Below are 23,922 nucleotides of genomic sequence, written 5' to 3' on the forward strand. Positions count from 1 at the left end.
CTTACTCGTCTTTACATCTTGCTGCCTAGCATGGTGCCTGGCACATGACAGGCACTCAATAAATCTCTTCTTTCATCTCTGACTTGACAATGCCCCTTCTAGTGCAGTGGTTCTCAATAGTTTGACTTGTAAGTTCTGAAATGATAATGAAAACCACAGGCTCTTTCCCAAGGAAGATGTGAAGATGTACAGACACACAAATATTTTCATGTATCTTCAGAAGGGTCATGGCCCCAGGATTGAACCCTGAAACTGAATCAAATTCAGTGGTCTTTTCCTTTACTTTCATCATGACTCACCTTGCATGTGCACTGTTTGTCCTATTTTGGGGTGGGGTCAAGCAGTGTCCTTCCCCAAGAATGCTTGCTCTAAGCCAAATGCTTTAAGGCCAACCTCAGGTCTCATCTTTTTCTAGGAACCTGACTTGATATACCTAACTTTTACAGTAACTCTTCCTTGTTCTGTATCCCATTATCTTTCATGAATGACGCCGGTATGTGAGAGTTAATGAAGGAAAATTGAGTTTTGCTTCATGGCTTGAGTTTGAAATCTAATATTAGGAGTTCCTGCTCTCATCTGAACACAGCAACCATGAAATTCAACATCCTTTCCCTGCAGCAAGAACACATTCTTTCCTTAAATCAACCCCCCCGCCCCCCGACCCCCTGCTCTCTGTTGGCCCTCTTGTTTTTGCTTGGGTTTGATTCCTGGTCTTTAAGCTCTATTACTGGAATGATCAATGGCCTCCTATATTGACTGCTCATTCTTTAAGGGGAGAATTCCTATCTTGTCCATCCTCTGCATCTCTTATAGTTTTTGCAGTGCCTGGTAGAGGAGGTCCTCAATAACTGTTTGATGGGTAAATGATTTGCTGCAGCATTAGAAAGTGAAGTTCCACAGCTTTTCGACTTCACCTATGCTACCCATCGGGCAGAGTCCTTGAATTATTTCCATAGTTTCAGCGGTAAATTCATTTAATATGCTTAGTTCCCTGGTCAGTAGCTTTCATGAATTTATCTCCCATGCTCCCTAGCTGAAGTAAAATTTTGTTACTGCAAGTTTGTTAATACAGAAACACTAGTGCAGTTAACAGTAAAAGAAATCTGGAGAAGGATCCAAGGAAAAACAGTGGCTCATGTTAAAAGGTAAAAGTGTAGAAGAAAGCCTCATGAGATAAGCATTAATTCTGATTTGACTGCTTCTTGTCATTTCTGGCCTATAGTTTAAAACCAAAATTTAAGACACAGAAGACATTTCTAAGATAAATCAACTTGACACTCATTTCAGTTGGAGAAAATCTTAAGAAATGTAACTGGAAGTAACATTATTTAGCACAAAAGACAGCAGGTCCAAAGTAAAGCCCTGAAGAGATTCCAAAGAGTGTGGTATGTATAAAGATCAGGGCAATCCCGTTGAACAATGATTAAATACCTACTTCCTATGTGAGGCACTGCATTAGATATGGTGGGAAATAAAAGGATAGAAAAGACTCTGTCTTTGCCATAAAATTAATGAGATATATTCATAACCATAATTCAAGGAAGAAAATGATAATGTATCTTAGGACTGTCGAGATACAATATTAGATAAGATCAGAGGGAAGGTTCTAGGAAGGCATCTGAGCTAGTCTTAAAGGATCAGTGAAATTTGGGTGTCTATCAGCAGAATTATATTGTCTTACACTATTTGCTACTGCTTGATGTGAATTAATCTGATCTCCCGTAACTATTTTGTAAGGACCTTGAAGGTGAGGAACTGTTATCTTCTGCACTCCTATGGTATGCCAGGCTATATATAAGGTAGCCCTTCATACAGGTCTCCCTATAGGTGGGGCTGACAGAGAGATGGGAGACTTACCCTCAGGCTGTGTTTCTACTCGTAGTGGAGCTGAACTCTCTCCGGAGCCATGTTTATTTTGAGCCATAACTCTAAAGATGTACACAGTCGCTGGCATTAGGTTTTGGATGGTTACCTGCATTTCTCCGGGGCGACTGGTATTTTCAACACGTTCCCTTTGGAGAAAGAGGGATCGATTAGGAAAATTTCCAGAATGTGCAGTTTCATTTTCATTGTAATGCCTATAGATACCATATGACATCAAAATCTTAATAAATCTAAGTCAAATTAACTCTCAAAAAAGGAAACTTTTGGGGGCGAAACAGTGCACAGAATATGGACGCTGGCAAAGAGCAATGTCATACATGTCTGATAAATCGCTGGTGTTCTTGCTTAAACATTACTGATATTCCTGGCTATAATCACAACTTCCTTTCAGAAAAGACACAAAGAGTCTTCTTGGTGCCATCTCAAATGGGGCAGCTGGTCACCAATTCTGTACGCTTTAGGAATCACTGAATTTTAAGGGGTTATCCTCAGGGAGACATATAGAAGGTATGACCCAATAGGTATGACCCAATTTTCACAGACAGTATCAAAGAATGCTGTGTATCTTCTGGATAACAGACTCTCAATAAAAAGAAAATTAGAGATTATCACTTTCAAAACTGAGAACAAAACATTAACAATTTAAATGAATCCAGTCTATAAAATAAGCTAATCATGACTCTGGTTTTATTTTATTATTGTTTTTTTTTTTTGCGGTACGCAGGCCTCTCACTGCCATGGCCTCTCCCGCCGCGGAGCACAGGCTCCGGACGCGCAGGCCCAGCGGCCATGGCTCACGGGCCCCGCCACTCCGCGACATGTGGGATCCCCCGGACCGGGTCACGAACCCGTGTCCCCTGCATCGGCAGGCAGACCTCCAACCACTGAGCCACCAGGAAAGCCCATGCCTCTGATTTTTATAATTTATTTCTTAAAACAAAAAATCTTGAATGATTTTCAAACTGATTTGAAATGTTTAACAAATCTTATCACAAACAGTACAAATGGCCAGTGGTCTAGTGTTATGCGATGAAAACATAAAAACAGTTATCAGTTAGGTTCTTTAAAAAGGTGGCCTCCAGGCTCTATTTTTGGGGTCTCTGTGTCCACACTTGGGCCCATAATTATGCTCAGTATACTGTACTCACTATAACAAAAACCAGATTATATTTGCTTTCAACAAATATTGTAAAGGAAAATAATTGCTTTAGACAAATAGCTGGTCTTTAAGAATTACTGATCATGTGAGGAAAGATCTGTGTCTATATTGAGAGAGCAATAAAAGGGCCCAAAACTACTCTGTGGAAGAAATTATTTAAAATTACCTAATAATCTGTTGAATTAAATTCTTACTTTAAAATACTGATAATTTTCCCTGAAGCTACTGATTAAGATTTGTTTAGTTCTACGTGACCATATGCCAATTTGTCTGATTGTGTGTGAACATTTGCATTTCGGAGATGTGAGCGTTTTTCAATAGTTTTCTATAGTTCTTTAAACTATGTTATTTTAATTAAAACAAACAAACAGTACCCACCCACAACGTATTTATTAAGGTTGTCTGTCTACAGTCAGTTGGGTCCATTGGAAAAGAATATCACGGTAATAAAAGTTATTGCTCAGAGACACTTGGGATATCTATAGATATTATTTTCTCTTCAGCTAAACCTCTAAATCACAAGATTTAGAAGGAGAGTATCAACTGATTTCTTATGCTGTGAGGTTTCTGACACTTGATCCAATCACAAATGCCGTCTAAAAGGAAGTATGGTATTTGACATTTCATTAAACTAACAGCTCCACGCCAGAGCACAGAATAGTCTGTTTCGCTCACTGTACATGAAACTTTAAACAAGTTCTCTCTCAGAAAGACAGCCGGGGGGGGGGGGGGGGAGGGGGGCACTATCTTACTTTAAATAAAAGTGAAAGAGTGTTCATTCATGTTCACATACCACAGAAGCACTAGCAGAAGGCTCACACACAGAAGTACCATCGCAAATGTGTACTGAATGAATGAATGGAAATTTGCCTTTTGATGTGTAAATGATATACTAATGATATCACGTTTATCTTTTTGTTTGTTCCTATGTAAAAGGGGAAAATACCTAGAACAAATTTCTACAGAAGCATTACAACAAGAAAAAATCAGTAGGAGGTATGATTCCCTAAGATGAAACATCTAGCACCTGAAAAGGCTTCTAACAGTAGATTGGTCTGAGGTCCCAGAACCAAGTGTCTGTCTAGAAAAAAACTTTTGACTTCAGGAAAGATCCAGGGTGAGTTATGAAGGACAATTCTCATAAATGTGTGAGGTTACGATGGGTCTTAGGTTAGAATGTCTTAGCTAAGAGTCAAAAGAGAAAGAAAAAGATACACTTTATACTAAGACGGTGCTGGGCCAGAAGTTAGGAGCTCCAATTCTAGTTCTGGCAACACTACTAGCTTGCTAGGGAATAGTGGGAAAGTCACCAATTCTTTCTGGGCTTCAGTTTCTTCATGTATTAAATGAAAGAATGAGCCCAGGGTGGTGAACTTTTTCTTAAAGGGCTTGATAGTAAATATCTACAGGCCAAGATGCCAAATGAAAAATATTACCAACCATCTCCACAGTTAAAAATCCAAGTATAACTTTAGTTGCTCCTCCCTATCCACAGTTCTGAATCTGGGAATTCAACCAATTGTGGATCATGTAGTACTGTACCATAGTACAGAAAAATCCACATATAAGTGGATGTGCGCAGTTCAAACCCATGTCGTTCAAGGGTCAACTGTAGTTACTTGTATAACCTATTAAAATGTAACCGTTTGAAAATGTAAAAACTATTCTTAGCTCTTGGGCCATAAAAATCACAAGTTTGATTTGGCCCAGGGTCTATAGTTTGCCAGCTCCTGGACTAGACTAACAGATATGTAAGGCTTTGTCCAACTCTAAAATGCTATTAATTTCTGGAATAACTTACTCTGTACTTTCCATTTGGTGGCTAACAGAAAATACTGCTGTTTACATTAAAGGCATTGAAAAAAAAAGGTGAACATTTCATAGGTGGAATGGCAGAGGAAGAACCCTCTGGAATTTCAGGAAACTCAGGTACCCAACAGAATTATATAGCTCATGACCAAGACACATAATGCCACCTGGTGGTTGAATTATCAAATGCAGGAAGTAGGGGAATTCGTAAATGCAGGCAGCGGCATATATCCTCACATCGAAATGTTTTAAGTCTATGAAGATAATGTCTATGAAGACCTTCATTTTTTAGATGAGAAAATTTAACTTATAAAGGTTAAATAAGTTTTGTTTATAAAACAAGTAACAGGGATCTAGTCTTTGACTTAGTGTTATTTCTATTCTTTCATTGCTTCTGTTCAGAAATCATAAAGTAATGAAGCGACAAAAATTATTATTACAATCTCCAAGAATATTCCTTTGAACTATTCCCCAGATTTATTGTCTGTTCCAAGTCACTGCTGTCATCTTCATCTGGGCCTACCACATGCCTAGATCAACCTAACTACTACTGATCTGTCTCCCTGACTCCACTGCTTTTCCTCTCTAATCTTATGCAGTGCCCTCCAAGTACTGCTAATAAAAGCTGTTTAATAAAACCACAGTGTATACTTGCTCAGAAGTCTAAAATGGTCCCTTCTTAACTGATTGTCAAAATTCCTACTGGCATTCCAACACTTGGCTCCAAACTTCCACTTTATTGTAATCTCTTACTAATTCTGACCAAAAACTCTAGGCCAGAGCTTTCTTACTTTCCCATCCTTCCAACAACACAAATTGAATTGGATCTTCCTTGCATCTCCTCTTTCTTCACATATACTTGCCCTGTCCTCCTGCCCCTGCCAATTTATCTTCTACATTTTTTCAATTCCAACTTCATTTATTAATCATCCCTGCTTATTTCAACACATGATTCACTAATAAGTGACAGATTTTCATTACAAACAAAAGTATATATAATTAAAAGTCCTAGTTTTTCTCCCTCCTTAAAACCTGTTCCACCCTGAGACCTAAAGGTGGCATGTAGACCTGTATCTTGACATTTTGGGCAAGATAATTCTTTGTTTTGGTGGGTGGGGGGGGAGCTGTCCTGTACATTGTAGGATGTTTATCAGCATCTCTGGCTTCTACTCACTAGACAGCAGTAAGCATCCCCTCCCACCTCAGCTGCAATAACCAAAAGTGTCAGCAGACATTGCCAAATGCCCACTGGGAGATGGGGGGCAAATCTGTCGCTGGTTGAGAATCACTGACCTAGGCATTTATATACACATCAAAATATATAGATATAAGTCATTAAAAAAATTCCTGCATCATACTTCATATGGATATACATATATTAACTATATGCCCATTCCTCTACCAGTGGACATTTACTTTGTTTCCTTTTTTTAATCCTTACAAATAATGCTACATAAACATTTTTTATGAGTGCCCTATGTGTATGTATATTGGCACATCTATAGGACAGACACCTAGAAGTGTAATTGTTGGGTTGAAAGGAATGTGCATTAAACTTTTTTTTTTTTAATTCTGCCAAATCACCTTCTCCAAAGGCTCCTCTAACTTATACTACCACCAAGAGCCTAGATTGGATTTAATCTCAACATTCAGCTCACTTAACACTGGATATTATCAACTTAAAATTTCTGCCAGCCTTACACGTGAAAAATGGTAACTCATCATTTTGTATTTCCAAGATTGTTAGTAATCGTGAAAACTTTTTTTTGAACTTTAATGGGCTTTCCACTAACTTCTTTGAGGCACCTACTTATACCATCTGCCTCTTGAGATATCTGTCTTTTACTTGTGATTTGTAGAAGTTCTTTATATAGACTGGATATCAATACAATCTTCTACAAATGTTAAATTTTTTCCCAGCTTATCAGTTGATAATTTGATTTTTTTATTATGTTTTATCACATGGAATTTTACAGTTATATAATAAACTCTGTCAATCTCTCCTATATGGTTCCTGAATTTTCTGTCTTCCTTTAAAAGGTACATTAAGTGATGAAAATAGTTTCTATATTTTCTTCTAATACACTTAGAAGTTTTAAAAATACGTCTTGATACATCTATAACTTGTTATTATACATAAGACAGAGATACAACTTTATTCCTTCTATTAAATGGAGGTTAATTATCTCAACATTTCTTGAATAATTATTATTTCTCCATTCATTAGAATTACTCACTTAACAAGTATTTATTTATACTTGTAGTGCTACTTATAAGCCAGGCTCTGTTCCAGGTGATGGTGATACTCCACTGAACAAGACAAACACCATGAGTGCATTAATATGAAGAGAAAATTTCTGAGTATTAAGTGTTCTGAAGAAACACAACACAAAAGCTAAAAAACAAAATACGGTGGTATGTTACAGTGATGTTCTGGTAAATGATTAACAACTGGCCCTGGTTTGTAGCACTTCTCACTGTAAATACTCCCTCTACCCAATTCTGAACTACTGAGCCATGTCATTAGGTTTGCAAAATTTCCTGAAAATTTAACAACTGGCTTGGGAACAAGCCACCAAGTGCCCCGCTGTGCGACAGTGACCAAGGGGTTAAGCTGGGTGGGTAGTCATGGAAGACCTGAGAAGGGATCATCTGAGGATGACAGACAAGAAGCCAGACAGTTATTTGTGAGGGAAATGCAGTTCTGGTGGAAGGAACAACAAGGGCAAAGGCCCTGTGATGCACATAAGCTTGCTTCTGAGGAATTACTAAAAGCTTTTTTCCTTCTGTGTAATCCCATGACGTTTGCAATGCGATCTAAAAGCCTACTGGCAACATTTTAAGACAGGTTCTGTTTGGTAGTAATATCTTGCCTTTCTGGGACTAGCTCTACGTTTCCTTATCTTTGTGACTCCCCAAACATCCAGTGCAGTGTTCGGATGAACATTCTATGACCCTGGGAGCAGCTCCACCTATCTGACTCAAATTATGTCACTCAGATGTCTCAAGAGTATTAAACCAAGGGGTACTGACTTGACGAAGGTGCCTGTACTTGCTGAACTTGCCAGTCTGGTATTAAATACAATATATATCAAATCTAAGCACCCTTGTAGAAATACAAGCTTTATTTCATGGGTTAGGGCCATAACCAAGACAGATTATTTTAGTTTTCTTATTTTGGTGTGAAGTAACAGCACAATGAAGGAATCTACTCAGCAACATTCAGAGTACACAGTCAGCATGTGGCATGGTACCTCCCAAAGAGTTTATAACCTGGTTGGGAAAACAACACAAATACACATAAAATAACAGAAGAGTAACAACTATGGTAGTATTAGATGATGTGTTATCATAATTAAGTGCCAATATCAGTGGCACAGACATACATACAAGAGAAAAGCTGTATGTGCTGAAAAAGGTAGAGAAAGATTTATGAGGGCTTCATGGGGCTTAGTCTGGGCCAAGAAAGATTAACTGAATTTTAGTTTCAGTTGAAAAACGCTTTTTTCAAGGGGGAAGTGACTGAAGAGAACAGACTGGGAAAATAGGCTGCATAGTGACAGGAATTAGACTGGTTTCATTAGAAAGTGAGCTAAACTGGGGTTAAAGGAAAATAAGGTTGGATAGATAAAACAAAGGTAGACTGTGGAGTAAAGCAGCCTGGTGATTCTAGAGAATCTCCAAAAGCAATGGAGAGCAACGTGAGTTCCTGAAAGAGGTGGAGATGGACAGAAATTTAATGAAATGCTGTTTTAGGAAAATGAGTCACTAAATACTCTTGTGTCATCAAGGGGACACCCCCCCCCCCACACCCCAGAGCTCAGCAACCCACATCCGTGTACGGGTACAGACAGATATTCATTAAGATTACTTTAATAACTACCTTAATTTCTAGAATCTGAAAGTTCTAAGAAAGACATAGCCTATGGGTTGTGCTTGACTGACTCTTATGAAAAAACGGTAGCCCTGGTTACATTTTAATACTTCTAACTTAAATAACTCTCTCCCCAAGTCATCCCAGAGAGGCAGGAAAGAATACCAGGACTTCAGTCTGTTTAGGAATTTACTTTTAATGACCTAAAACTAGGTCATCTCGGTGATCGTATTTTCTGAAAGTTGGTAGAGATTCTACACGGTAAAGAGTCGGGGTGGGGGGACGGCTGGTCTTGGGTGGACAAGATGCAACTAACCGGCTCCAGACGTACAGGCACTTACCTAGCAATCCCTTCCTTGGTGTAGAAGACAGAGTAGGTAAGGTTGTCCCCATGAGGATCTGATGCAGGTGTCCGCCATGTCAATTTGATGAAGCGGGTAGAGACCAAGGAGGCCACGACATCCCGAGGAGCTGAAGGCAGTGGTCCAGTTGTGGCTGGTGCTAGATGGTCAGTAGTGGCACTGGTCAGTGAAGTGGGAGGTAATGTTGGGATGGCAACATCTTGTCATGTGCAAATATTGGGGAATATGAAGGGCAAACCACGACGGTTTTAAAAAAGAGAACAGAAAAAACAAAAAACAAAAAAGAAATAAACAAAACCACGATGGGAAATAAAATAAAATGAATGAACATAAAAAAGGCCATTAAACTGAAGGCTAACATGCAGGCCAGGGGTAACTACTGAAAACTAATGGGCACTAGTCAAGACACATCACTGCAGAGCAAGCAGACTTTCTGGTCACTATAATGGTTGTTGGCAAGGGACAGGGAGTGTGACAGCTAAGAATAAAACATTTCACGGAAGGACACATCAGTGCCCAAGTAATTTTCTTTAATTCTGAAAGCAGCATGCAACATCTGTTGAACTTTGCACATAAAAGCCTTATATATGATAAAACCTCAATATTTTTTCCCACTTTATCAAAATATGGAATAATGTTTATAGTATGGATGGGCCTAATTACACTCAACATAGGCCCCACAGACTATCATGACCTCACTGCAGAGCTGTGTGTGCCTTTAGCTCTGCAGGAGGTTCAAGAGCCAGATCTTCAACTGGAGTCTAACATTAAAGTTTGCTCTCTGTATTTGGCAATACCCAGGGAAGTCTGATAACCTTTCTCAATTCACTAAGTTATAGTTCATTTCCTCTCATCAATTCATTTGACTACAACAGTATAAAATCGTGCATCACAAATTCCAAAGTCACACAAATATAATACTTATTAGGTAGCATATCTGTTTGGTACAGTCCTCACTGCAGTGTAATAGATTATGACAGCTTGCAGACCCCAGGGACTTGATGGGACAGATGAAGCAGTGGCAAATCAGAGCTCTGCAAGTCGAAAGCCTCTGTCTGTATGCCCGGAGTCAGTCCATTCTGTTGTTGGACACTTCTGACTTTAGAAGTCCATTCCTAATATTAACCTAAAATCTCCTTCACCTTGGAGTATACGTTTAATCTCACAATTTTCAACTGACGGAATTCGAATTCTGTCCTAACCTTAATGGGGAAATTAGAAGAGAGGCAGAGAGGAAAGCATGACAATTCTGGACCTCGTTTTCAATGAAATGGTAGGACAACAACCTCCTGAAAATGTCTATGAATTACAGGAGAATCTTTTAAAGTGAGGCAGTCTAAATAAATATGCCAAAGAGAATAAATTCTCCGAGGGAAAGGCAGAGGAAGACCAACGTAAAGTCTCTAGACAGCTACCATTTATTGAGCACTTTCTACACGGCACTCTCGCTCTTTACATGGACTCATTCAATCCTTACAACTCTGTGAAATAGGTACTATCATTGTATCTCTATATTATATATGGAGACTGACATTTAAAAAAGGCTAAATCACCCTTCCTAGGAATAGGAAGTGGTGGAGTGTTAAAACCAGCCATGGTTTTTAGCTTAAGAGGCCTCTGGATTTAGCCAATAGAAGTTTTTAGTCCTTGTTGTGCCACTCAGGGTTATGGGAGCAGTCAGGGACTCTTGTTTGTTTTTGTCAATTCCCCGTGCCCCCAAGTCTCGTGAAGGCAATGCAAAGGGCCCAGAATGAATGCCTGCACGTGCAGTAGGTGTTATAGGAGAAAACCCCTGAGCTTGTGGGATTTACCACTTTCATAGCAAGGGAAAGCAAGCTCCAGACAAAGAATGGACCTGCTGTGGATATATTTTTTTTTTTTTAACATCTTTATTGGAGTATAATTGCTTTACAATGGTGTGTTAGTTTCTGCTGTATAACAAAGTGAATCAGCTATACATATACATACATCCCCATATCTCCTCCCTCTTGCGTCTCCCTCCCACCTTCCCTATCCCACCCCTCTAGGTGGTCACAAAGCACCAAACTGATCTCCCTGTGCTGTGCAGCTGCTTCCCACTAGCTATCTATTTTACATTTGGTAGTGTATATATGTCTATGCCACTCTATATGTAATTCTGTTGTGGTTGGAGACATACTTTGTACAGTTTCAGCCTTTTAAAAGGTACTGAAACTTGTTTTGTGTCCCAGCATATAGTCTATCCTGACAATTGTTCCATATGTGCTTGGAAAGAATCTGTGTCTGCAGTTGCTGGGTGGAGAGTCTACGATGTCAGCTAGGTCAAGTTGACTGACAGGATTGCTTAAGTCCTCTGTACTCTTTCTAATTGTTTTATCAGTTTTTGAGAGTAGGATATTGAAATCTCCAACTGTTATCATTTATTTATGTATTTCTTCTTTGAATATACCAATTATAAATGCATACACATCTAACAGAAGAGCCCCAAAATATATGAATCCAAAGAAATCTGGGAAAACCTCAAATATTTGGAAATCAAAAAACACACTCCTAAATAACCCAAGTCAATGAAGAAATAGCAAGAAAAAAATTTTTTTAATATTTTTAACTGAATGAAATGAAAATACAACATATTAAAAATGAAAAGATGCAGTTAAAGCAGTGCTTAGAGGGAAATTAAAATACCTTTACCAGAAGATAAGTCTCATATGAATTACCTAAGGTTCTACCTTACTGAAGAGTGTAGTCCTTAAGCTTTTTTTCTTTTCTTAATATAGCAGGTTAAGCTTTTTCACACACCCAAAAAAGTAACCATGTGAGGTGATAGATGTGTTAACTAACTTAAATGTTGGAATCCTTTCACAATGTATATGTATCAAATCATTATGTTGTACACTTTAAATATATTACCATTTATTTGTCAATTATACCTCAATAAAGCTGGTAAAAAATTAAATTTTAACCACATTCTTAAAAAAATACAAGGGTAAGAAATTAAGAGAAGATGTAAGCTACCAAAATAAAAGAGGGGACAATGCTATGAATCCCACAGATATTAAAAATTATAAGAGAATATTATGAACAAATTTATGCCAGTAAATCAGACAACTTAAAGGAAATAAAAACGTTCCGAGGAGGACAAAAATTACCAAACCTACTCAAGAAGAAACATAAAATCTAGACAGAACTATAATAGATAGAAAAATATAAATAAAAATCTTCCCACAGAAGCAGCCGCAAGGCACAGGGATATTAGCTCGGTGCTTTGGGACAGCCTGGAAGGGTGGGATGGGGAGAGTGGGAGGGAGGGAGACGCAAGAGGGAAGACATATGGGAACATATGTATATGTATAGCTGATTCACTTTGTTGTAAAGCAGAAACTAACACACCATTGTAAAGCAATTATACCCCAATAAAGATGTTTAAAAAAAAAAAAAAAAAAAAAAATCTTCCCACAGTGAAAAGTCCAAGCCCAGACGGTTTCACTGGTGAATGCTATCAAATATTTAAAGGAAGAATTAATACTAATCCTTCACAACTCTTTCAGAAAGAGTAGAAACACTTCCAACTCATTTTGTGAGGCTAGTATTACTCTGATGTAAAAGCCAAAGATATCACATGAAAAGAAAACTACAGAACCCTCATGATCATAGATACAAAAATCTTTAACAAGGTATTAGTAAACCATATTTGGTGACATATTAAGAGGATTATAAACCATGATCAAGTACAATTTATCACAGGAATTCAAGACTAGTTTAACATCCAAAAACCAATGTAATATATATTAACAGAAAAAAACCTGATCATCTCAATAGATGCAGAAAAAGAATTTGACAAAATCAAACACCTATTCACAATAAAAACTCTCAACAAATTAGGAAAAGAAGTAAACTTCCTAGACCTAAAAAACCTATGGTGAACATTATACTTAAATGGTGAAGGAATAAATGCTTTTTCCCCAACACTGGAAACAAGGATGTTAGCTCCTGCTTCTTATATTAAGCATTGCACTGGTCCAAGCCAGTGCAAGAATGCAAGAAAAACTGAATAAAGATTAAAAAGGAAAAAGTAATACTGTTTTTATTTGTAATTAATAATTAACTGAGTAGAAAACCCTAATGGATCTAGGAAAAAAAAAAAAGCTACCAAAACGAATAAATACGTTTAGCAAGGTCATAGGATACAAGATCAATATCTAAAAAACAACTCTATTTCTACACACTAGGAATGAACAATCCAAAACTAAAATTAAGAACACAACTCCATTTACAACAGCATCAAAAAAGAATGAAATATTTAAGAATAAATTTAATGGAAGAAGCGTAAGATTTGTACCCTGAAAACTACAACTCATTGCTGAGAGAAATTTTTTAAACTCTCAATAAATAAAGATCTAAATGAAAACATCTAAATAAATAAATGTTCATGGATTAGAAGACTTAATGTTGTTAAGATGATATGCTGCCCCTAAAATCTAATATTAAGATCTGCAAAAGATCTAGAATAGCCAAAATAATTCTGAAAAAGAAGCAAATGGTTGGAGGACTTGGATTACCCGATTTCAAAAGTTACTATAAAGCTCTAGTAATTGAGACAGTCCAGCATATGAATAGGCATATAGATCAGTGAAAGAGAACTGAGAGTCCAGAAGTATGCCCCTATATTTGTGGTCAACTGGTTTTCAGCTAAGGTGTCCAGAAGTTTCAATGTGGTAAGAACAGTCTTTTCAACAACTGGTGCTGGTACAACTACATATCCCCATGCAAAGCAGTGAACTTAGATCCTTACTTAACACCACATACAAAGATTAACTCAAAACAGCTCCTAGACTTAATAGAAGAACTAAAACTTCTGAAAAAATATATAGGGGAAAGTCTTTGTGCCTTGGGTTAGAAAAGTATTCTTAGACATGATAACAAAAGCACAAGATACAGAAAAAAAAAAACAGATAAACTGTACTTTATTAGAAATAAAAACTTCAGCACATTAAGGAAAACAACTAAGTAAATGATAAGCCAGAGACTGGCAGAAAATATTTCCAAAGTGTGTATCTGATGAAGGACTTGAACATATAATTCAGAATATATATTCAGGATCAGAATATATAATCAACTTCTATAAATTAGTAAGAAAACAAGCCAATTTAAAAACAGGCAAAAGACTTGAAAAGTCATTTCACCAAAAAGAACATACAAATGGCCAACACACATGTGAAAATGTGTTTAACATCAATGTCATTAGGAAAATGTGAATTAAAATCACAATAAGATACTACTACAGGGACTTCTCTGATGGCGCAGTGGTTAAGAATCCACCTGCCAAGGCAGGGGACACGGATTCGATCCCTGTTCCAGGAAGATCCCACATGCTGTGGAGCAACGAAGCCCATGAGCCACAACTACTGAGCCCGCAAACCACAACTACTGAAGCCTGTGCGCCTAGAGCCCCTGCTCCGCAACGAGAAGCAACCGTGATAAGAAGCCCACACACTGCAACGAAGACCCAAGGCAGCCAAAAATTAATAAATTAATTTAAAAAAAAGGATACTACTACACACCCACTACAATGGTTACAAACAAAAAAGGTACACAATACTTAGTGTTGGAAAAACTAGAATCCTCATACACTGTTGGGAATGTATTAATTCTTTAAATTGATGAACACGAATTGTCTCCATTTATTATTTACATCTTTAATTTCTTTAAAAAATGTTTTATGGTTTTCTGAGCATAAGTTTTGAAATTCCTTTGTTAAATTTATTATTTTATTCTTTTTGATGCTATTATACATGAAATTGTTTTCTTAATTTCAATCTCAGATTGTTCCTGCAAGTATATATAAATACAAATGATTTATGTATACTGATACTGACTTGCTAAGCTTATTTATTAGTTCTAATAGTTTACTCATGGATTCTTCATGATTTTCTATATACAAAATGATGTTATCTGTAGAGAGTTTTACATATCATACTTCAATAATACTGTTGAAAAGAATGAAATGGTTTAGACTGACTAGTTGCAACAATTAAACAATATTTTTTTTTCTAGTGTAAAACAGTAATAGTTACTGAGTCCTAGGACTTCTCTGTTGCTCAATACACCTGAGCTTAAAATCAACCTATCTGAAGTCATGACAAAATTAAAACGTCCAGAAACTACTCAAAGGTTTCACAGGTATGCCAACTGATTATCAAGGATCCTAAAGCATAAGTGAACTATACAGATATCTAGGCCAAATGTAGTAAAAAATCTGTTACTTAAAAAAAAAAAAAAGGTCTGATTATATTAAGAATTAGGCTGGTTGTTTTTCCTTCTGCCACCAGAGTTCAGTTGTGAAAATAAAAGATCTGATGATGTGCTCGCTTCAGCAGCACATATACTAAAATTGGAATGATACAGAGAAGATTAGCATGGTCCCTGCACAAGGATGACATGCAAATTCATGAAGCGTTCCATATATTTAAAAATTCTCTAGAAGGGATCAATAGCAGAATAACTGAGGCAGAAGAACGGATAAGTGACCTGAAAGATAAAATAGTGGAAATAACTACTGCAGAGCAGAATAAAGAAAAAAGAATGAAAAGAATTGAGGACGGTCTCAGAGACCTCAGGGACAACATTAAACGCACCAACAGTAGAATTATAGGGGTCCCAGAAAAAGAAAGGGGCTGAGAAAATATTTGAAGAAATTATAGTTGAAAACTTCCCAAATATGGGAAAGGAAGTAGTTAATCATGTCCAGGAAGCAGAGAGTCCCATACAGGATAAATCCAAGGAGAAACACACCAAGACACATATTAGTCAAACTATCAAAAATTAAATAAAGGGCTCCCTGGTGGCGCAGTGGTTGAGAGTCCGCCTGCCGATGCAGGGGACACGGGTTTGTGCCCGGGTCCGGGAAGATCCCACATGCCGCGGAGCGGCTGGGCCCCTGAGCCATGGCTGCTGGGCCTGCGCGTCTGGAGCCTGTGCTCTGCAACGGGAGAAGCCACAGCAGTGAGAGGCCCGCGTACCGCCAAAAAAAACACAAACAAAAAGAATATGGGAATAGGAACATACATATCGATAATTACCTTAAATGTAAATAGATTAAATGCTCCAACCAAAACACACAGACCGGCTGAATGGATACAAAAACAAGACCCGTATATATGCTGTCTACAAGAGACCCACTTCAGACCTAGGGACACATCCAGACTGAAAGGGAGGGGATGGAAAAAGATATTCCATGCAAAGAGAAATCAAAATAAAGATGGAGTAGCAATTCTCATATCAGACAAAATAGACTTTAAAACAAAGACTATTACAAGAGACAAAGAAGGACACTACATAAGGATCAAGGGATCGATCCAAGAAGAAGTTGTAACAATTGTAAATATTTATGCACCCACATAGGAGCACCTCAATACATAAGGCGAATACTAACAGCAATAAAGGGGAAATCAACAGTAACACAATAATAGTGGGAGACTTTAACACCCTACTTTCACCAATGGACAGATCATCCAAAATGAAAAAAAATAAGGAAACACAAGCTTTAAATGATACATTAAACAAGATGGACTTAATTGATATTTACAGGACATTCCATCCAAAAACAACAGAATACACTTTCTTCTCAAGTGCTCATGGAACATTCTCCAGGATAGATCATATCTTGGGTCACAAATCAAGCCTTGGTAAATTTAAGAAAATTGAAGTCGTATCAAGTATCTTTTCTGACCACAATGCTATGAGACTAGATATCAATTACAGGAAAAAATCTGTAAAAAATACAAACACATGGAAGCTAAATAATACACTATTTAATAACCAAGAGATCACTGAAGAAATCAAAGAGGAAATCAAAAACTACCTAGCAACAAATGACAATGAAAACACAACGACCCAAAACCTATGGGATGTAGCAAAAGCAGTTCTAAGAGGGAAGTTTATAGCAATACAATCCTACCTTAAGAAACAAGAAACATCTCAAATAAACAACCTAACCTTACACCTAAAGCAATTAGAGAAAGAAGAAGAAAAAACCCCTAAAGTTAGCAGAAGGAAAGAAATCATAAAGATCAGATCAGAAATAAACGAAAAAGAAATGAAGGCAACGATAGCAAAGATCAATAAAACTAAAAGTTGGTTCTTTGAGAAGATAACATTGATAAACCATTAGCCAGACTCATCAAGAAAAAAAGGGAGAAGACTCAAATCAATAGAACTAGAAATGAAAAAGGAGAAGTAACAACTGACACTGCAGAAATACAAAGGATCATGAGAGATTACTACAAGCAACTCTATGCCAATAAAATGGACAACCTGGAAGAAATGGAGAAATTCTTAGAAATACAGAACCTTCAGAGACTGAACCAGGAAGAAACAGAAAATATGAACAGACCAATCACAAGCACTGAAATTGAAACTATGATTAAAAATCTTCCAACATGGGCTTCCCTGGTGGCGCAGTGGTTGAGAGTCCGCCTGCCGATGCAGGGGACACGGGTTCGTGCCCCGGTCCGGGAAGATCCCACATGCCACGGAGCGGCTGGGTCCGTGAGCCAGTGCCGCTGAGCCTGTGCGTCTGGAGCCTGTGCTCCGCAACGGGAGAGGCCACAACAGTGAGAGGCCCGCGTACCGCAAAAAAAAAAAAAAAAAAATCTTCCAACAAACAAAAGTCCAGGACCAGATGGCTTCACAAGTGAATTCTATCAAACATTTAGAGAAGAGCTAACACCTATCCTTCTCAAACTCTTCCAAAATATAGCAGAGGGAGGAACACTCCCAAACTCATTCTAGGAGGCCACCATCACCCTGATACCAAAACCAGACAAAGATGTCACAAAGAAAGAAAACTACAGGCCAATATCACTGATGAACATAGATGCAAAAATCCTCAACAAAATACTAGCAAACAGAATCCAACAACACATTGAAAGGATCATACACCATGATCAAGTGGGGTTTATCCCAGGAATGCAAGGATTCTTCAATGTATGCAAATCAATCAATGTGATACACCATATTAACAAACTGAAGGAGAAAAACCATATGATCATCTCAATAGATGCAGAAAAAGCTTTCAACAAAATTCAACACCCATTTATGATAAAAACCCTCCAGAAAGTAGGCACAGAGGGAACTTACCTCAACATAATAAAGGCCATATATGACAAACCCACAGGCAACATCGTTCTCAATGGTGAAAAACTGAGACCATTTCCACTAAGATCAGCAACAAGACAAGGTAGCCCACTCTCAGCATTATTATTCAACATAGTTTTGGAAGTTTTAGCCACAGCAATCAGAGAAGAAAAGAAATAAAAGGAATCCAAATGGAAAAGAAGAAGTAAAGCTGTCACTGTTTGCAGATGACATGATACTATACTATACACAGAGAATCCTAAAGATGCTACCAGAAAACTACTAGAGCTAATTAATGAATTTGGTAAAGTAGCAGGATATAAAATTAATGCACAGAAATCTCTGGCATTCCTATACACTAATGATGAAAAATCTGAAAGTGAAGTTAAGAAAACTCTCCTATTTACCACTGCAACGAAAAGAATAAAATATCTAGGAATAAACCTACCTAAGGAGACAAAAGACCTGTATGCAGATAATTATAAGACACTGATGAAAGAAATTAAAGATGATACAAATAGATGGAGAGATATGCCATGTTCTTGGATTGGAAGAATCAACATTGGGAAAATGACTACCCAAAGCAATATATTACCCAAAGCAATCTACAGATTCAATGCAATCCCTATCAAAGTACCACTGGCATTTTTCACAGAACTAGAACAAAAAATTTCACAATCTGTATGGAAACACAAAAGACCCCAAATAGCCAAAGCAATCTTGAGAAGGAAAAACGGAGCTGGAGGAATCAGCTTCCCTGACTTCAGACTATACTACAAAGCTACAGTAATCGAGACAGTATGGTACTGGTACAAAAACAGAAATATAGATCAATGGAACAGGATAGAAAGCCCAGAGATAAACCCACTCACATATGGTCACCTTATCTTTGACAAAGGAGGCAAGAATATACAGTGGAGAAAAGACAGCCTCTTCAATAAGTGGTGCTGGGAAAACTGGACAGCTACATGTAAAAGAATGAAATTAGAACACTCCCTAACACCATACACAAAAATAAACTCCAAATGGATTAAAGACCTAAATGTAGGGCCAGACACTATCAAACTCTTAGAGGAAAACATAGGGAGAACACTCTATGACATAAATCACAGAAAGATCCTTTTTGACCCATCTCCTAGAGAAAGAGAAATAAAAACAAAAATAAACAAATGGGACCTAATGAAACTTAAAAACTGTTGCACAGCAAAGGAAACCATAAACAAGATGAAAAGACAACCCTCAGAATGGGAGAAAATATTTGCAAATGAAGCAACTGACCAATGATTAATTTCCAAAATTGACAAGCAGTTCATGCAGCTCAATATCAAAAAACAAACAACCCAATCCAAAAATGGGCAGAAGACCTACATAGACATTTCTCCAAAGAAGATATACAGATTGCCAACAAACACATGAAAGAATGCTCAACATTATTAATCATTAGAGTAATGGAAATCAAATCTACAACGAGATATCATCTCACACTGGTCAGAATGGCCATCATCAAAAAATCTACAGACAATAAATGCTGGAGAGGGTGTGGAGAAAAGCGAACCCTCTTGCACTGTTGGTGGGAATGTAAATTGATACAGCCACTATGCAGAACAGTATGCAGGTTCCTTAAAAAACTAACAATAGAACTAACATACGACCTAGCAATCCCACTACTGGGTATATACCCTGAGAAAACCATAATTCAAAAAGAGTCATGCACCAAAATGTTCACTGCAGCTCTATTTACAATAGCCAGGATATGGAAGCAACCTAAGTGTCCACTGACAGATGAATGGATATAGAAGCTGTGGCACATATATACAATGGAATATTACTCAGCCATAAAAAGAAATGAAATTGAGTTATTTGTAGTGAGGTGGATGGGCCTAGAGTCTGTCATACAGAGTGAAGGCTGTCAGAAAGAGAAAAACAAACACCGTATGTTAACACATATATATGGAATCTAAAAAACAACAAAAAAAAATGTTCATGAAGAACCTAGGGGCAAGGCAGGAATAAACATGCAGACCTACTAGAGAATGGACTTGAGGATACGGGGAAGGGGAAGGGTATGATAGGACAAAGTGAGAGAGTGGCATGGACATATATACACTACCAAATGTAAAATAGATAGCTAGTGGGAAGCAGCCACATAGCACAGGGAGATCAGTTCAGTGCTTTGTGACCACCTAGAGGGGTGGGATAGGGAGGGTGGGAGGGAGGGAGACGCAAGAGGGAAGAGATATGGGGATATATGTATATGTATAATTGATTCACTTTGTTGTAAAGCAGAAACTAACACACCATTGTAAAGCAGTTATACTCCAATAAAGATGTTTAGAAAAAAAATACACTTTAATTATAAATGAGATTTTGTTTAAGGCCTTTTATAGATACTGAGATACCTGTTCTTTTTGAGTTTTTCTCTGTGATGTAATATTTTATGTTACATCAATTTGTGTTAATGTTGAAATGTACTCATATTCACCTCCTTGGTAACGTACTGTTGTTATTATCTTATTTTGCCACTGTATGTGTTTTGCTAAGATTTTATTTGGGATGCTTATATCTATGTTCATTCAAGAGGCTAAACTTTTATTGTATTCAGTTTTGGTCAGCTGTTTTTATTATGATTAAGCTGGCTTTCTAAAAGGACACGAGAAATTCTCTATTTTTTCCGTGCTTTGCAAGAGTATAAATAATTTATATGAGAGTAATATAAAAATTATCCATAAAGCAATTCAGATCTGGAGCCCTAATGGGGAAGGATATTCATCAACAATTTAAAAAAATCATGGTTGTTATATTCAGATTTTCTACCATTTCTTGAGTCAGTAATTATTCCTTAAAATCATTCATGAGAATTTAGATCAATATAGTAAAGTGAGCATGCTCATTACCTTATGGGGAGGAAAATAAAGAAAAAAGTGTAACAAGTAGATCAGGAATGTTGCAGAATGCATGAAAGCAAGACAGAAGAATAGATCCAGGGAGCCAAGTGCTACCCAACATGCTGTAGGGCAGCGGTCCCCAACCTTTTTGGCAGCAGGGACTGGTTTTGTGGAAAACGATTTTTCCACGGAAGGGGGGCGGGTGGTTGGGAGGAAATGGTTCAGGCGGTAATTTGAGTGATGGGGAGTGGCAGATGAAGCTTCCCTTGCACGGCCCAGGGGTTGGGGACCCCTGTTGTAGGAGACACTGTAGCAGAGATAAGCGTGGTCCCGTGTAGTCCCAGTGCCACAGTCAACAGGTGGGTATAAAAAGTGGAGGAGTAATTCCTCAGGGTGCTGAAATGGGAAGCAGTGCTCAACCTCCTCCCTCTGCCCTTCCCCCCCACACTACTTGCGGTGTGGCCCAGCAGTGGGAAGCCCTCAGAGGTTCTGGTTCACAAGGGGCCAGTCCACCCCACCTGGTAACCCTATCGGTGACCAAACTACACAGAAAAGCACAGGCAGAGAAAAAGAGGGTCTTACAAGCCTTGCAAAATATGAATTCGCTGTTTTTGTAGGTTAGAAAATAGTCAAACATCAGTAATAACATTTGGTTAACCTGCTTTGAACCGCCAGGAAAGATCGATACTTAATTGCATTAAAAGAAGGAACAATATCCACAGGTAAAATTGCAAAAAGAAACAAAACCAGCAAAAAACACTTTTCAGTAAGTAAAATTAATATTGTCAGTGATGATCAAGAAGACCACTGCATTCACAGAAAAGAATCAACTCGACTTCTGCCTTAAGACTGAAATTTCTTCACAGAAAACCTCTTTGCCAATACCTAAAGAAATGAGTAAAAATTAAGAAACAAGCTACCTCTCTCCCATTACAAAATGTATCAGGAAAGAAGGAAGGAAGGAAGGGAGGGAGGGAGGGAGGCAGGAAAGAAAAAGAGAGGAGACCTAATTCAATTTGAGCAGAGCTGGGGATAAACTTGACTGCTCCTATGTCTGTTTCAATTCCTAGAAACCATTCTGGTGAAGAGCCATAAACCTGAGAAATTTTAGTAATAGTCCCAAGTCTGGAGAGATGAAAACTGAGGAGGAAGCTTTATCTTTTGACTTTTCTGATCAATAAGTAATAGAAATTACTGGGGAGCAGTGAAAGCATGAGATATATTGCTGGGTGGCCTCATCCAATTGCCAGAGTAAAAACACTGATGATAGAAAAGACTTTCAAGAATGAGAAGAAAAAAAAAAAAAGTCTAAAAGCGTAATGTGAAAAGTGTATTGGTGTTGACTTTTAGGAAGGTGAGTTGCGACCCTCTATCAAACTAGAAATGATAAATCCTTCCAGGAATTTATGCTAAAGAAATACTTGCACTTGTGCTGAAAGATGCAGAGATGTTCAATTTCCATGTTGTTGATAACAGCAAAGTTGCTAACATCCTAAATGTCCATCAACAGAGACGTGGTTAAGTAATTTAAAAGGCTACCTTCCCAAGGAACACGGTGAAGTTGTAAAATTGGATGAGGTAGGATCCACATGTCAACACTGGATTTACCATCAACTCATTTGCTTAAGTGAAAAAGGAAGTTCCAGAGCAGCATGGATAATATTATCTCACAGGTAGATTTTCCCATATGACACCGAAGACATAAATACACACATATGTAAATGCCTCAGTGGGGGAAAACATTGAACACTCTACTCTTGGCGGTGGTTATCTTTAAGAAGAAGAGTTCAAGAGATATGGAAAAGGGGATTTCTTGGTTTTGCTGTACTTAATTGTTTCATTTCTTTCTATGACAATATGCTCATGTTTCACTTGTATAATATTTGCTTAATAAACATAAAACATGCTAAAAAAAAAAAAGAAAAAGATCTGATGATCACATCACTTCCCCAAACTACCTACAGAATAAAGTCCAAACGCCTCAGCACAGTGTTCAAGGTCCTCTACAGATTGGTCCCATCCAGCTTTCGTCTCATTTCCAGGACATGCTGTGCTCTAGGTTTGCCTGGTTACTGAACAAGAATGGACTTTCCAGGTCTGTACCTATGTTCACACCACTACTAGGTTTAGAGCGATGAACAACATGTAAATCGGACTCGAGTCAAAGACAACTGGGAAATTTGTTTGAGAAACGGTATTATACATTGAAAATCTGAACATCAAAAATGCTGTTAGCTTTGACTTGCTGCTCAAACGCTTGGCAGTAGCTTCACACTGGCACTTTCACTGATACCTAATGATCTCAATCAGCTCTTAAGTGGAACTAACTGAAGTGATCTATGTGAGATCCTGAAGGATTATGTTTCTCCTGATCTAGCTTTTTGTTACTTGAATTAATCATCAGAGCTACTCTTCATTTTTCATTTGAAAATAAAAGGATTTGTCACTTTTCATTTGAAAGTGAGAAATCACTTTCAAAATCCAGCTACACTGTGGTTGATGGCTCCAGTTTAATGATACATTAGATTTGTGACAAAGTGTCACTTCTAGTAGATTATAATTATGAGCTTAACCAATAGATCTATGTGCTTTAAACAGTTTCTAGGTAGAGATCATTAAATTCTGTGCTGGGCACGTTGCTCTCGGTTAAGTGGATCCAGTTATCCTAATTTGACACCCACTCATACCAGCCAAGGGAGCTGTGAGCAGGCACATTTAAGTTTTCTTTTGAAACTGTTTTGAAATTCTCAAGACTTGTTTTAAAAATTTGTTTCTTTTTCATAATATTTCTTTGAAGACAGATTAGTTTTAGAACTTCTTTCAAAATCTTCTGAA

The 23,922-nt window shown here is 37.7% G+C and overlaps 1 protein-coding gene and 1 non-coding gene across 6 annotated transcripts in view; one reads left to right on the forward strand and one right to left on the reverse strand.

The window, feature by feature from the left end:
- The window catches only part of NEO1 (neogenin 1), a 243,043-nt gene that overhangs the window by 58,001 nt on the left and 161,120 nt on the right, over positions 1-23,922 (reverse strand). For 3 of the 5 annotated variants that reach the window (XM_032622723.1, XM_032622727.1, XM_032622722.1), the window contains exons 8-9: positions 9,068-9,287; positions 1,858-2,012 (exon numbers count right to left, since the gene is read on the reverse strand). In XM_032622723.1, the coding sequence (XP_032478614.1) occupies positions 1,858-2,012; positions 9,068-9,287 (375 nt within the window). The remainder of the gene's footprint in view (positions 1-1,857; positions 2,013-9,067; positions 9,288-23,922) is intronic. The other 2 variants (XM_032622728.1, XM_032622724.1) reach the window with 1 other exon arrangement.
- On the forward strand, positions 15,429-15,535 carry LOC116750296. The gene has a single exon (XR_004348992.1). It is a non-coding gene; the product is annotated as a U6 spliceosomal RNA (small nuclear RNA).

Source organism: Phocoena sinus, chromosome 2 (assembly GCF_008692025.1).
Source record: "Phocoena sinus isolate mPhoSin1 chromosome 2, mPhoSin1.pri, whole genome shotgun sequence".
Lineage (NCBI taxonomy): Eukaryota > Metazoa > Chordata > Mammalia > Artiodactyla > Phocoenidae > Phocoena > Phocoena sinus.